General features: G+C 48.0%; 1 protein-coding gene across 2 annotated transcripts in view; it reads right to left on the reverse strand.

The window, feature by feature from the left end:
* Positions 1-13,484, reverse strand: part of Btbd11 (BTB domain containing 11) — a 116,505-nt gene extending 103,021 nt beyond the window's left edge. For both annotated transcript variants that reach the window (XM_032910290.1, XM_032910283.1), the window contains exon 1: positions 13,340-13,484. In XM_032910290.1, the coding sequence (XP_032766181.1) occupies positions 13,340-13,415 (76 nt within the window). In that variant the 5' untranslated portion in view covers positions 13,416-13,484. The remainder of the gene's footprint in view (positions 1-13,339) is intronic.
* Between the last annotated feature and the right edge of the window lie 1,383 nt (positions 13,485-14,867).

Raw genomic sequence — 14,867 nt, forward strand, 5'->3', positions numbered from 1 at the left:
GAGTGTAGCTATGTGGACATTTTCCTGGCAGGACTGGCATTTAAATCAGTGCACTGAGGAAAATCTACCCGATGTGGCCATTCAACTCACTGAGGTCACTGATAAAACAGAGTAACAGGAAAGGAAAGTCCCCTCTGCATTTGCATTGAGAACCCTCCTTCTCCTGCTTTTCAGCTCACTGCCATGTTAGGAGAATGACAGGGTACACGTCAGTGGCAGAGAGCAGCCCCTGAGGCTGTGCTTTGATCTTGGACACCCCAGTGACCACATCTGTGATGAAACGAAATTCTGTTTTTGACTCAGTGCCTATCCCAGAGCCAGTCTATCCTTTCCTCCTTCCCGGAAGCTTGGAGAAACAGCAAAGGAAGAAAAGGAGGCAGCCAGGGTGGATGGAAATTGTCTCTCAATGACCTGTGGGCAGGAAGCCCCCAGGGCACCTTCATGTGGGGAACAGAAAAGCTAGTCTGATGCACTGAAGAGCGCCTGAACAAGGCTGGAGGACGGCAGGATTCTGCGTCTCTGGGATCAGCAGGGTGGAAAACATTGTGTTTGAAAGTGCCGGCAGCTCAGGCGTGGTACCATTGTGGACATCAATAAACAGACATCACAGGACTTCCCATTGGCTGATTGGCTAAGGACCTGAATGCCTCTGTCCCTCTCCAGCTATCTGCAGAACAAAACCAACCAAAATCTGGCCAAGATGGACCAGGGAGGTGGCTCAGTTGGTAAAGTGCTTGCTGCACATTGGTGAAGACCCGAGTTTGATCTCTCAAACCCCAAGTTTAGAAGAAGAAGAAATCTCAGGGACAGCACCCGCGATCCCATCCCTGGGACTCGCTGTCCAGTCAGTCTATTCCAGTCACTGAACTTTGGAATTATTTCAGCAGAGTTGTCTCTCAGGGGAAATGAAACCATTAAGTCGGTCACCGGGGAATCTATGTTCTTTATGCTGTGTGATGGTGTGATTTGGGTTAGAGTCCTTCCTTGTTTATAAAACGGATATGCTAGGAGAAGCCGTTACTTCAGTGTTACATGTGCAAGGTTCTCAGCACACAGGACGTCCTTTGACATTTCGATTAATTTCATAGCAATAGATCAGGCAGATTTTTTTGATAATCGGGACTGTTTTTGCTTTATATCAAGTTGATAGTAATCTACCTCTTAGATAGTTACAATCCAATTGTAAACATCCAGTCACCCAACCATCCATCCATCCATCCATCCATCCATCCATCCATCCATCCATCCATCCATCCATCCATCTATGCATCCATCTATGCATCCATCTATGCATCCATCCATCCATCCATCCATCCATCCATCCATCCATCCATCCATCCAGCTATGCATCCATCCATCCATCCATCCATCCATCCATCCATCCATCCATCCATTCATCCATCCATCCATGCATCCATCCATCCATCCATCCATCCATCCATCCATCCATCCATCCATCCATCTATCCAATCAGCCATCCATCCATCCATCCATCTACCCAATCAGCCATCCATCCATCCATCCATCCATCCATCCATCCACCCACCCACCCACCCACTCATCCATCCATCCATAATCCATCCATCCAACCAACCAACCCAACCAACCAACCAAGATATGGAAGTGGCTGCAGGCTTTCTCTCTGGAGTGTTCTCAGCCCTAGGCAAACTGTTGCCCCCACTGCTTTTAAGAATAGTCCAAGCACCATCTAGTCACTGAACACCACTAAGACAACACCAAGCACATCATTTTTTGCCCCCACGGTGTCGGTAGTGCACATTAACAGGGTTCAGTCTTGCAGCTGTGCTTGCTGGGCTGGCTTTCAACCCCAGGAGACATTCAGCCGAGTCTGGGGACAGTTTTGCTCTTCACATGTTTGGAGCTGCTATTGATACCTAGTGGGTTGAGGTTAGGGACCCCCCTGGAAATCCTGCGCACAGGTCAGCTGCTACATAAAGAGTCCAGCTCCAAAGGTCAACACCGCTGGGATGGAAAACCAAGGCCCAGGTTGCAGAGCAAGGAGGTGGGGGTGGGGAGGTCAGACAAGGTTCCGTCTCTGTCTAGTGCCTGTGTCTTTCTCTCCACAGTGGTCCAATTTTCTCCTTCAAAGGCAGCCCAGTTTAGCTGGTCAGCCCTCAGTCCATCTCACAGCAATTTTAGCTTTGTGCGGCAAATGTATTATCAAACGCTCCAGTCCCCTGAGTCAGTAATCCACTTCTGGGAATGCGTCCCAGTGTTAGAATTCAAGATGCTGCCAAGTCTTCATCCGCGAGGACTGGCACCCAAACTTTATTTACAGGCTCCCAAATCCGACAAACAAATGTCCAAAAATAATAAGGAAGAATCTCTAGTGTACCCACAAGATCAAATAATAGACGTAGGCAGACATCAGAACTGTTTGCACAAAACCGCAATATCGTGAGGAGGAATCTTCATTAAAATCGTAAGTAGGGAAAGTGTGAACTTCAAAATTACTTACGGCGCAATCAGGATTATGTTATTAAAAAGTGTGTGCAAAGTAAATATTGAGAGAAGGGGAAAGCAAGTGTTGACCAAGGATTTTTCTGCCCAGAGGGATTATGGGTGGTATCCAACTTTTCTGCAGCTTCTAAACTTGAATTCTGGCACCTAGGGGATAGGTATTTCTTTCCCTACCCTTTGGTCTAGGGTCAGACTAGAATATTCTTCCTCTCAAAGACTCTCACGAGGCCCTGAAGATTCACAGACAACTTATGGCAGCTAAGAGATTGAGAGAAAATGCTAGTGCTAATTGTCAACTTAAAAAAAACCCAAAGTCAACTGAGAAGGGCCCTCTGGGCATGCCACCCAGGGTTATTTTGGTTCTTTGGGAGGACTGCCCACTGCGGGCAGCACAATCCTCTTTGCAGAAGACTCTGGATTGTGTAAGAGTGCAGAGCTGAGCCAGTGCACATGCTCTTTGCTCTTGCCAGTGGTTGTAATGTTGCCGGTGGATACAATGTGACTAGATGCTACAACGTCCTGCTGTCTTGATTTCTGGTAGACTGAAACATGGAATTGTGAACCAACAAAACCCTTTATCCCTTATGTTCCTTTTATAGTCTTTTTTTTTTCTTTTAATCACAGCACTTGAAAAGAAACTAAAACAGAAACCATGGGAGAGGAACATGAGAGGGTAACAGGGAATGAACACCATCAAGTCATATTATTTACAAATGTGAAAATGTCATAATGAAACCTATCATGTATGATTAATGCCTCCTAATGGAGTGAAAATCATCCCTGTGGAATGCTTTGGAATGAGAAGATTCAAGAGTGCCTAGAAAATGAGAGCGAGGACAGTAATGGCAGAGATGGAGAGATGCTGGCAATGGTTTCCACCTGCCCATCATCTTAACATCTCCTGGGGCCATTGGGAAGCTGGTGTGTGGGTGCCCTTTGCCTTATAGTCTCACACTCTCCCCATCTTCTTGGGGACCATTCAGCTGGCCTGGAAATTTCACTTTGTTGACTTCTTAATTTGGATTCCCACATCCTCACGACTCCTGGTGGTTGATCAAATGGCTCTTCTCCAGGGAGCCCTCTAAAATGCTCGGGTCAGAATCTCATTCCCTTGTATACTTGCAACAACACACCCCAGTAGAGACGAACCTGCTTGATTTTGTAGTGCTTCACAGTTGACTCTCTACGCCTATGCTTCCTTCATGGAGCCTTCCACACAGAGACTACACCCCGATTCTTGCTCTCTTCTGGGGAGCAGATAGCATGCTTTTTGCAATGCGAATTAACACCTAACCTGCCGTTATCTAGTAGTGACTCTGAAAAGGCTAATTTAATTCTCTGTAAGAAAGGAAAAGAATGAAAGAATAGATTCGCTGTGTACTTTAAGGGAAACACACATAAAATACCTAACCTTGGCATCCTTGTCTGTGAAGTGGAGATAATGACAACATTTACCTCAGAGAATTAAATGAGGAAATGCATACACATGATTAAAAGTGCTCAAGGGGGGTCTGATGCCTTGTTTGTGTGTAATTAGCATTGGGCACTGTTTTATTGAATCTTCACTATCACTGCCATCATTCACCACCATCATTGCCACATCAATTCCATCACCACCATCCTCATTACATCATTTCCATCTCACCGACATCAGCAACATCATTATCGTATCATTTCTGCCATCACTAAATCCATCTCACTATCACCATCATCATTACAGCATTTTCATCATCATCATGATCATCTCTAATATCAATATCATAAGAATTTTGTCATCCTCATCACCATCATCTCCTTCTTCACCAACATTGTTACATCATGTCAGTCATCACCATGTTCATCACCCCCATCACCATCATCACCAACATTATTGCATCCTATCAGGCATCACATGATTTCCATAACCATTGTCATCTTCATCCCTGGACCAGAGAGGCCCTCAGTGTATCTCTAGGGAAGGCCACACATGTGAGACCATCACTACCTCTGTTTGAAACTCTTCACTCTATAAGTGTGACTACCTGCTGTCTTCCCTGTCTGTGCCATGAGCCCCAAACAAGAAATCATTTAGTCTTTCTCCAGCTGCTCCCAGCTTGGGCAGCTGGAGTTCAATTCAAGGAACCTATCTGAGAATCCATCCACTGGTAATTGTGTTTCTCAAACGTCAGCCACCTGGGAATTACCATCGTGACGTCTCTCAGATCTGTGCACAGCTCGTACAATTTATTTACTTAATATTTTCTCTTTAAATTGCCTCACTTGTTCATACAAATAAATTTATTTAAAAAGGAAACTTCATATCAGTGCCCTAAATGGAAAACCAATATTTCCTCACACTCATGAAATATACATAGCAATTAAAATTAAAAAGGCTCTGTATATCACCTACAATCATCTTCCATGCCAGCCCAGGGGATGCTTCTCGAACCTCCCCAGCTCCAACGCTAATGTACAGCGCTCTAGAAACTGAGACTGCTGTAAGCCAGGGGTGATTTCCCTGGAAAAAGGTCGCACATTTCAACGAGAGCTGCTTCTGCTCAAATCTACTCGTAGCAGCCCTTTCATTTTGGAAAAGAAGGAAGGGTAAGAAGAGGGGAGAGAGGAGGGCGTAAGGCGGGAAGAGAAGGAAAGAGAAAGAAAGGACCACACCCAGGGGTGACAACTGCTCACAGACTCTAAGTCAGTGTGGGAACTGCATGCTCTCTCAGGATGTCACCTCCCTGTTATGTATGGGAGGACATGGTCCATTCAGGATCTCCAAATCCTAAAGTTCAATAGAGAACTTGATATTAGTCTGGATTTTTCTTTGAGCCCCAAACACTGCATATTCTTCACTCTTAGTGTGCAGTTCACTTCAGGTTATTAATTTCTCATTCAAGGGACATCTGCTGAGCTGTGGGTGGTATATGAGGTGCTCAGAATGCAAAGCGTATCCAGACACAGCAGAGAGGACAAAGAAAACCGTTTGAGCTAAGACTTGTTTTCTACTTTCTGACTGTTCACCCTCGGGCAAGACGGTGATCCTTCCTCACACTCAGTTTTTCTTACCTGTGAAATGGGAATACGGATAAAGCCCGCGGTGTGTGCCATGCACTTTACACAGCGCCGATCCAGAAATGGGGAGTGTTTTTACCCCAAGATGATATGTCAGTCAGCGTTCAACCACGGTAACAAAGCACCTCAAGTAATTGACTTAAAGGAGAATTAATTTTGTCTATGGTCTTTTGACTTTACCACCCCGGGTCTGTGGAAGCTCACTATCTTACAGAAGGAGCCTGAGGTAGTAAAGGATTCTTCACTTTGCGGCGGCCAAGTATACAAGCAAGAAAGACAGAAAGGGCCGGTGTCCCAGTATTCCCTTCAAGGTCACCCCACCCCCACTGACCAAGGGCTGGAAGATAAGCTTCCAATATATGCCTCTGGGAAACTCTCAGGATAAAAAGTGAAAGCTGTAACAGGAGGAATAAAGTGCTCCAGGCATCCCAGTGGCTTACGGCAGATCTGAATCTTAATCTGATTTCCTGAAGAAATAGCAAGGTAGCATGGGGAGACACCCCAGCCTTCGGGGCTGTCCCCTCTTCAGGGACTTGGCAACCTTTCTGAATGTTGGGTATTCTACAGTTAAGTCCAGAGCCTGTATACCCTCAGAGCAACCTGCAGGGCCTCAGAGCGAGAGGAACATAGCCCCCACTGGTACCGCCTCCTTACGATGGGGCCTCTGGGATCTGAGTGGTGCCTAGTCACATGACCCTGGTAGAAGGGCAGTTCTACGGTGTGGCAGGTTTACCTTCCCAAGCCTGGATGCAATTTCCAGCCCTTCAGATCCCACACGAGGCTGATGGGAGGAAGTGTTCAACCTCTTCTTGCTTCCACCCCCAGATCACAAAGTAGGGACCGTACATCAAAAGCTCATCTGTAGGTTTATCACAGCACCCGCATTCCTTGACGTTGTGACGAATCGCACAACAAAGACAGTGTTTGTTCTGGCTTACAGTTTGAGAGGACAGTCCATCATGATTGGGAAGGCAGGGCAGCAGGAGCTTGAAGCATATGGTTCTACTGTGTCTACAGACAGGAAGCAGGCAGGGCTGGGGGCTGGGCCTGGGCATTGGCCTGGGCGTCTGGGGGTCTGAAGGTCTGGGGGTCTGGGTCTGGTTCTGGGCCTGGGTCTGGGCCTGGGCCTGGGCCTGGGCCTGGGTCTGGGTCTAGGGGTCTGGAAGTCTGGGGGTCTGGGGCAGTCTGAGGTTCTGGGGGTCTGGGAGTCTGAGGTTCTGAGGGTTTGGGACTGGGTCTGGGTCTGGATCTGGGTGTCTGGGTCTGGGTCTGGGTCTGGGTCTGGGTCTGTGGGATTCTGGGATTCTGGGTGCCTGGGTCTGGGCCTGGGCCTGGGCTTGGGTCTGGGGGTCTGGGGGGTCTGGGGGAGTCTGGGATTCTGGGGGTCTGGGCCTGGGTCTGGGTCTGGGTCTGGGGTCTGGGGATCTGGGGGTCTGGGGTCTAGGGGTCTGGGGATGTGGGTCTGGGTCTGGGGGGTCTGGGGATCTGGGGGTCTGGGGTCTGGGGTCTGGGGCATGTGGGTCTGGGTCTGGGTGTCTGGGTCTGGGTCTGAGTGTCTGGGGGTCTGGGGGTCTGGGGGTCTGGGGATGTGGGTCTGGGGGTCTGGGGAGTCTGGGGGTCTGGGGGTCTAGGTCTGGGTCTGGGGATGTGGGTCTGGGTCTGGATCTGGGGTCTGGGTCTGGGGTCTGGGGGTCTGGGTGTCTGGGTATCTGGGGTCTGGGTCTGGGGTCTGGGTGTCTGGGTCTGGGTCTGGGTCTGGGTCTGGGTCTGGGTCTGGGTCTGGGCTGCGTCTGAGCCTGTTTTCTTCTTATTTGGCCCAGCACCTCAGCTCATAGGATGAGCCGTTTACATTCAGTGTAGATCTTCCTTCTTCAGTTAAACCTTTCTGGAAACATCCTCATAGACACGCCCAGAGTGTGTTTCCATGGTGATTCTAATTTCCTCAGGTTAGCAATCCAGATTAGCCAGCATGGCACCCCACTTCCACAGACATCAGCTGCTGCTGTTATCATCATTAGCTATTAAGAGGGGCTCTGCTCTCGAATCTTTCGCCCATGAGACAGTTTCAAGAGCTGAGACTCTCACCTCTGCCGCAAAAACAATGATTTCTACCACCCACCTGGACAGAGCAAACTTTGAATATGAAGAACAACTCCATGTCCACAGAGAGAGCCAGTCTGTGTTGATTCAGACTGCAGAACAAGCCAGCCTAAATTACAGTCAGATCTGAAGAGAGGAATCTTATTACCTTCTGTCTATGCTGGGTTCTATCAGAGCACGTCTGCACCCCGACTTCAGGCCCGACTTAATGAACACACAGAACACACTCGCAATTAGCAACACCCATTTGTGTGCCAACAATTCACACATGAAAGTCAACATCCAATGGCGACGGTGTTTAATTCACACAGCAAATTATCCTTAAAAACAATTTCTGCAGCACGTTGCTCCCATGGGTTCCCTGCTTAGGTGAGCCATGGATTTGCTTAGCAAATTCTTTGAACAGAGGCTGGTGGGCCCTTGGAGACACTTCAGGACTAACCTCTGTATGTGTTAAACGTAGGTAAGGGTGGAAGGGGTGTGTGTGTGTGTGTGTGTGTGTGTGTGTGTGTGTGTGTGTGTGTGTGTGTGTGTGTGTGTGTGTGTGTGTGTGTGTGTGTGTGTGTGTGTGTGTGTGTGTGTGTGTGTGTGTGTGTGTGTGTGTGTGTGTGTGTGTGTGTGTGTGTGTGTGTGTGTGTGTGTGTGTGTGTGTGTGTGTGTGTGTGTGTGTGTGTGTGTGTGTGTGTGTGTGTGTGTGTGGGTGTGTGTGTGTGTGTGTGTGTGTGTGTGTGTGTGTGTGTGTGTGTGGGTGAGAGTGTGTGTGTGAGGCTGTTTATGTGGGTTGGTGTATTTGTGGTGTGTGTGTGTGTGTGTTTGAAGTGTTTGTGTTTGGTTTGTGTATATTTTTGTGTGTTTGTTTGTGTGTGTGTGTGATGTGTGTGTTTGTGTGTGTGTGTGTGATGTGTGTGTTTGTGTGTGTGTGTGTGTGTGTGTGTGTGTGTGTGTGTATGTGTGTGGTGTGTGTGTGTGTGTGTAAGTGTGTGTGTGTGTGTGTGTTGTGGTGTGTGTGTGTGTGTTTGTGTGTTTGTGTATGTTATGGTGTGTTGTGTTGTATGGTGTGTGTGTGTGTGTTGTGTGTGTGTGTGTATGTGTGTGTGTGTGTGTGTGTGTGTGTGTGTGTGTGTGTGTGTGTGTGTGGTGTGTGTGTGTGTGTGTGTGTGTATGTGTATGTGTGTGTGTGTGTGGTGTGTGTGTGTGTGTGTGTGTGTGTGTGTGTGTGTGTGTGTGTGTGTGGGATCCAAACTCAGGTCCTCATACTTGCTTGAGAAGCACTTTACTGATTAAGTTATCTTCCTAACCCTGGGACTAAGTTCTGAGACCCGACAGGAGAATATGTGGGCTGCATGGTGTGGAAGCCTCTTCCTAAGAAATGTATATACAGACGTGCCCCAACTCTACAGTGAGATCCTACAGCTTCAGGGACAAGGGCACTCCCAGACGGTCCAAACGTCTTCTGTCTTCTGGCAGTGCTTCCCCAGGGTGTTGTTTGGAGCCTTTGCACATTCTGAAGACATCCCGGCAGTGTGTTAAAATGCAAACATCTATCACTTCCTTGTGGATACCTCAGAATCATACTCATAAATATCACGACCTCAGAATTATGTGGCCATCAGACTTACTGCTAGATCCTGTCATATCATGTGCTAATAAAATCTTAGAATGTGGGGGTTGGAGAGATGGCTCAGTGGTTAGGAGTACTGGCTGCTCTTCCAGAGGTCCTGAGTTCGATTCCTAGCACCCACATGGTGGCTCACAACCATCTGTAACTCTAGTTCCAGGGGATTTGAGCCCTCTTTGGGCCTCTTCAGGTATTTTATGCATATTTTGCACATATGGACATGTAGGCAAAACATTCATACACATAAAACAAATATACATGATTTAAATGCAAAAAAATGGTTTTCTTTGTAGTTTTGTATCTTATGCATTAAAAAAAAGTTCTAAGGCAGGGTTCTCTAGACATCACCAGACTCCCAAAAGGGCCATGTCACAAATAAGCCTTAGATCAACCACAGCCAGGAGTCAGAAGATATTGTTACTAGGGACATCTCATGGCTTCAGGGGTCTGAAAAAGATGGGAATCCAACATCTCAACACAGAGGCCAGGAAAGCAGCTATCTTGTGACTGTTATAGTTTGCATATGAGGTGTGTCTCACTTAAAGGCTCATCTGCTGGAAGTTAGGCTCCTGGCCTGTGGTAATATCTTAGAATGTTCTAGAAACTTCAGGAGGTAAAACCTAGGTGGAGGAATTAAGTTTCTGGGGATGGGTCCTTGAAATTATCATGTTCCCTCTCTCTTCCTGTCTTGTTCTTGGCTTCCTGTATGCAAGAAGGTAAAAAAACAAAAACAAAAACAAACAAACAAACAAACAAAAAACCTCCCTTGGACACATAATCCTACCACCATGATATTCTGCCTCACAATGAGTCAAGAACCAAGAACCAAGTTGTCAGGGTTGGAACCCTCTGAAGGCCCTAATAGACCCTTTTTCTCTTGAGTTGTTTTGTTGGGTATCTTGTTTCAGTGAAAGAAAAGTAATGAACTCAGTGCCAGAGATAGTCTCCTGCTCCCCCATGGCTTGCTATCACAGAGATGCAGCTTGTCCTCATGGGAGGTCATGTCCTAGGTGGGTCAGGAACTCCTTTGGAGGAGGCGCGGGCTGGGCTCTGGGTCCAGGCGCTTCTTACTGCTCAGGACCTTCTGGGATTGCTGTATCAACTTCTGCACAGTTCAGTTGCGTAGAAATCAGCCCTCCAGCTCCGTGAGGAACTGAGAGACAGCTAAGCTTTTTAACAGTCAACTGAGAGTCTTGAGCAAATACATGTATTTTCCTTAGCTTGGCGTCCTGGTTAGTTTTTATTGTCAACTCGAGGGGATCTCAACTGAGGGATTTCTCAGGTAATTCTCAGACTAGGTCGCCCAGTGTGGTCTTGTCTGTAGGGGAACTGCCTTGACTGTTGATTGATTGACGTGGCAAGGCCTAGCCCACTGTGGGCGGTGCCATCCCTAGACAGGTAGTCCTTGAGTTCTATAAGAAAGCAGGCTGAACATGAGCTGAGGGAACAAGCCAGTAAGCAGCACCTCCCCACTACCTCTGCTTCAGTTCTTGCCTCCAGGGTCCTGCCTGAGTTTGGGCCTGGCCTTCCCTCAGTGAAGGAATGTGATCTGGAAGTGGAAGCTGAAATAAATCCTTTTCTCCTCTAGGCTGCTTTTGGCCTTGTGCACTTTATCATAGCAGCAGAGAAGAAAGGAATACAGAGGGTCTGGCTGAAGGGCACAAGCCCTAATGGGGCGTATTTAACCAAATATTCTTCAAACCTGGGACACTCCAACTTTGTTCCTCTGTGTAAGTTGCTCTTTGCATTGCTGCGACAAAATGCCTGACAGAAATGACAGAGGAGGTTGGGGATTTAGCTCAATGGTATAGCGCTTGCCTAGCAAGCGCAAGGCCCTGGGTTCGGTCCCCAGCTCCGAAAAAGAAGAAAGAAAAAAGAAAAAAGAAAAAAAGAAATGACAGAGGAAAAGATTTACTTTGACTCACAGGGTTCAGTCCCCCAAAACCCTATGCCCCCTCTTGGCCTCATGTACTCGATCACAAAATCAGGATGGCAGAAATGAGACATCACCATGACAGTCACACCCAGAAGAACACTTCCTATTTTTACACTTATTTATTTGTGTACTATGTGTGTGAATGTCCATGTTCCAAGGCATGCATGGGGTGGGGGGTCGGAGGACAACTTGAGGAGACAGCTCTCTTCTCTCACCATGTGGTCTTGAGGATAGAATTTGGGTCATCAGTCTGGGCAGCAGCACCTTCACTCACTGAGCCATCTCAGGGGTGTTCCCTGGGCAATTTTTCATCCAATCAAGTTAGCACAATTGACCATCATGTCCTCTCTCATTTCTTTTATACATTTTTTTTGTGGCCCTCCTCCTTTCCTTCTTTCTTTATCTCCTTTCTTTTATGCTTCATGCTTCCTGAGGTCCAGATACTGTTCTCTCCCTCTCTCTCTCTCTCTCTCTCTCTCTCTCTCTCTCTCTCTCTCTCTCTTCTCATCTCATCTACCTATCTACCTACCTATCTATCTCTTTCTATCTCTTTCCATCTATCTATCCAACTATCTATCTATCTATCTATCTATCTATCTATCTATCTATCTATCGGATACTGTTCTATCAGTGAACACATTAAACATTTGTCCTGTCAGGAAGGGAGGACACATTCCAGCAGGGAGAGAGGCAATACAAAAAGCAAAGAAGTTGGATGTGGATCGTGATTAGGAAATGGGAGGGAGGTGACTGTTATGGGTGCTGGGTTTTAATTGGAGTAATAAAAATGGTCTAAAACAAACCATGGTTATGGCTGGGCGAGTTGGTGAATATATGAAAAATGACTGAACTGGATGCACAGGTTAGCTGTGTGTCAATTGTGCCTCAATGAGGAGACCATGGAAATACAAACGCATCAAGTGTGCTGGAGGATGGTAGGTATTGGGCATGACACTTAAGAGTGATCGATAAAGGATGGGGTTGCTATGGACCAATGAACTGAATGTATATGTCCTCCCCAGCTCACATGTGGAAGCCTCAGCCCTGCAGGGTGATGGTGTTCGAAAGCGGGCCCATTGGCTGGTGTTTAGGGTAGGGCAAGTCCAAGAGGGTGGGGCCATTATGATAGGCCTTACAGGATGAGGGCACCCCACATTGAGAAGGTATCTACTGTAAGCTGGGAAGAGAGCCATCACCAGGAGCTGAATTTCTCACCTTGGACTTCCCACACTCTAGAGCTGTGAGAAATAAAGGCCTCTCCCCAACCCCTGCCTCTGTGTACTAGTGTGAGGGTTCCCTTGGAAGACAGAAGAGGTGATTGAACTCTTGAAGCTGGAGTTACAGGTAGATGTGGCCCTCTTGACTAGGGAAATGAATTAGAATCCTCTGCAAGAGCAGTAAACGCTCTTGACTCTCTCTCTTCAGACCTCAGATGCTTGCCCTTTAAACTACCCCGTCTACTCTCGTGGTTTGCTTTTACTAGCCTGAAGTAAGAAAAGGGTCCTTAGAGAGGTTTTACAGAGGTGAGAAAAAAAGACAGGAGAGTTGTTTTGGCTGGGGGGAGGAGGCCCGGGGTCAAGGGGCAGAAAGGACCAAAGGGAGAACAGAGCATAGTGGGTAGGAAGTCTGGGAGCAGTTCTGAGAACATTGACTTGTCCTGTGGGTCAGAAAGGAACCTGCAGAGAATTCTGAAGAGGAGAGAGAGGAGATCTGGTGTGCGTCCAACAGATGCTGCTGTAGACATCAACGGTTAATGGGCACCATTTAGAGATCATGTATTCTGCCTGCAGCAGGCAGGATCCCACGCCCTCAGATAGGCATCTGTGTACTCCATATCAAAGCATCACCCAGCTCTGGCTGAGAGGATTTCTTCAGTCTAATTGGAAAGGAAACTGAGGTTCAGGGCAAAGACCAGATTTCAATAAGGCAATGGCAGAACTGGGAGATTTAGCAGGGCTTCCTTTCTCTAGAGCCCACATCTTCCCTAAGTTCACTGGCACTGCTTTGTGTACACAGCAAGCGCTCAATAAAGGTTCCCTGGACAGGTCAGCACGAGCACCTTCGGCGTGAACCACTGGCGTGTCACTTCGGACAGAGAGCGGCTATGTGGGGCAGGCACCAGGCTAAGAAGACAGCCTCAGTCCACTTACTGAGCTCAGCGATGCTGCCCACCCGTGTGGCCAGCAGGGACTGCTCGATAGTCCTCAGCTCCGACTGGCTGAACATGGGTAGCTCTCCTGGCTTGCTGGGGCGCTGTGGGTCTCGGTGCAGGTTCAGGCTCTCTGGAAGGCTCAGCACACCTGCGGTACGGAGAAATAGAGAAAATAACAACTGGTTACTTTTTAATTCATCAAGCGGGAGGAGCCAAAATAACTGTCAGGGGCCCGAGACAGGAACCCACACTCTGGACCCCTAACCCCTTTAGAGACAGGGTAGCATATTGAGCTCCCACTGGCGCTGGTCCCAAACCCATTACTTAACCAAGGACGACCTTGAACTTCTAATTCTCCCACTTCTATCTCCTGAGTGCCAGGACTATGGGTGTGTACAGCCACGTCCAGTTTATTTGGTGCTGGGATGACCCGGGCTTCATCCATGGTAGGCAAACAGAAACCATCTGAGCTACATCCCAAGCCCTGGACTCCTTTTAGACACGGATGCTGAGTGAACAACCATGTGAGCCTTTGTCTGGACACTGGATTTCCAAAGATCAGGAACAGAATTGTTCCCTGACCTGACAGGGAATCCGTCTGCTGAGAGGTGCTTCTCCTGAACCCAGAGATCACCACCTGATCCTTTCTTCCAGAGACAGCCCAAACATTGGGAGATGGGGAAGGGCAGTCCCTGCTGGCGGTGGCCTTTGAGGACCTTCTTCATTGGTTGAATACATGTAACTGGTGTAGATGGGCTGCGATCTGTGAGACAAGGTTTTGGGATTTCTCTGTAGTGATGTATATCGGGGTAGGGGTGGGGGTGGGGGGTGGGGGTGGGGAAGGTAAGTCCTAGAATTTCTGTACCTTAAACTGTGAACACCTAGAACACCATACTCTTCCCTCCCTGTCTGTTCTGTAAACACTTATTGAGGACCTAAATTGTAGCAATGTGGCTTACCCAGAGGCGCTTACCCATCCTAAGCACCCCAGGAGGAAGGAGCGTGTCCGGCTTCTTGACTTTCAAGTCTGAGTAATTGACTTACTTTGGTCAAGGGTATGTGACCAGACAGGACAGAGTCAGAGCCTGAGAAGTGCCTATGACGTTGAACTCGCTCCCTTGAGCTCTGCCTTTACGACGAACAGAACATACCCCGGGTAGCCTTGCTCGTTTTAGGAAAGGCACGCACGCACGCATGCATGCACGCACGCACGCACACAACACTGATGCTCACAGAATAACTTGGGAGCAATAACCTGCGAGTGACGACGCACAGGTGCTGACTGACGTAAATGGTGTCAGTCAACTGGCAGAGGGAGAGGAAGCAGAGCGCGAAGCCAATAGCTCAGCTTCACTCTTCACAGGGCTCAGTAGCCCCGCCCACATCCTGCCACTCATCCCGCTGGCTGCGACTGTGGGGGGAGAGGGGGGGCAGCTACAGTAACCATTGTTTCGGATGTATTACCAGTGGCTAACGGACACGAAGGCCCATTCTGTTTTCATACTCATTTAGCCCTGAAATTTATC

The sequence above is a fragment of the Rattus rattus genome, chromosome 1 (genome assembly GCF_011064425.1).
Source record: "Rattus rattus isolate New Zealand chromosome 1, Rrattus_CSIRO_v1, whole genome shotgun sequence".
Classification (NCBI taxonomy): domain Eukaryota; kingdom Metazoa; phylum Chordata; class Mammalia; order Rodentia; family Muridae; genus Rattus; species Rattus rattus.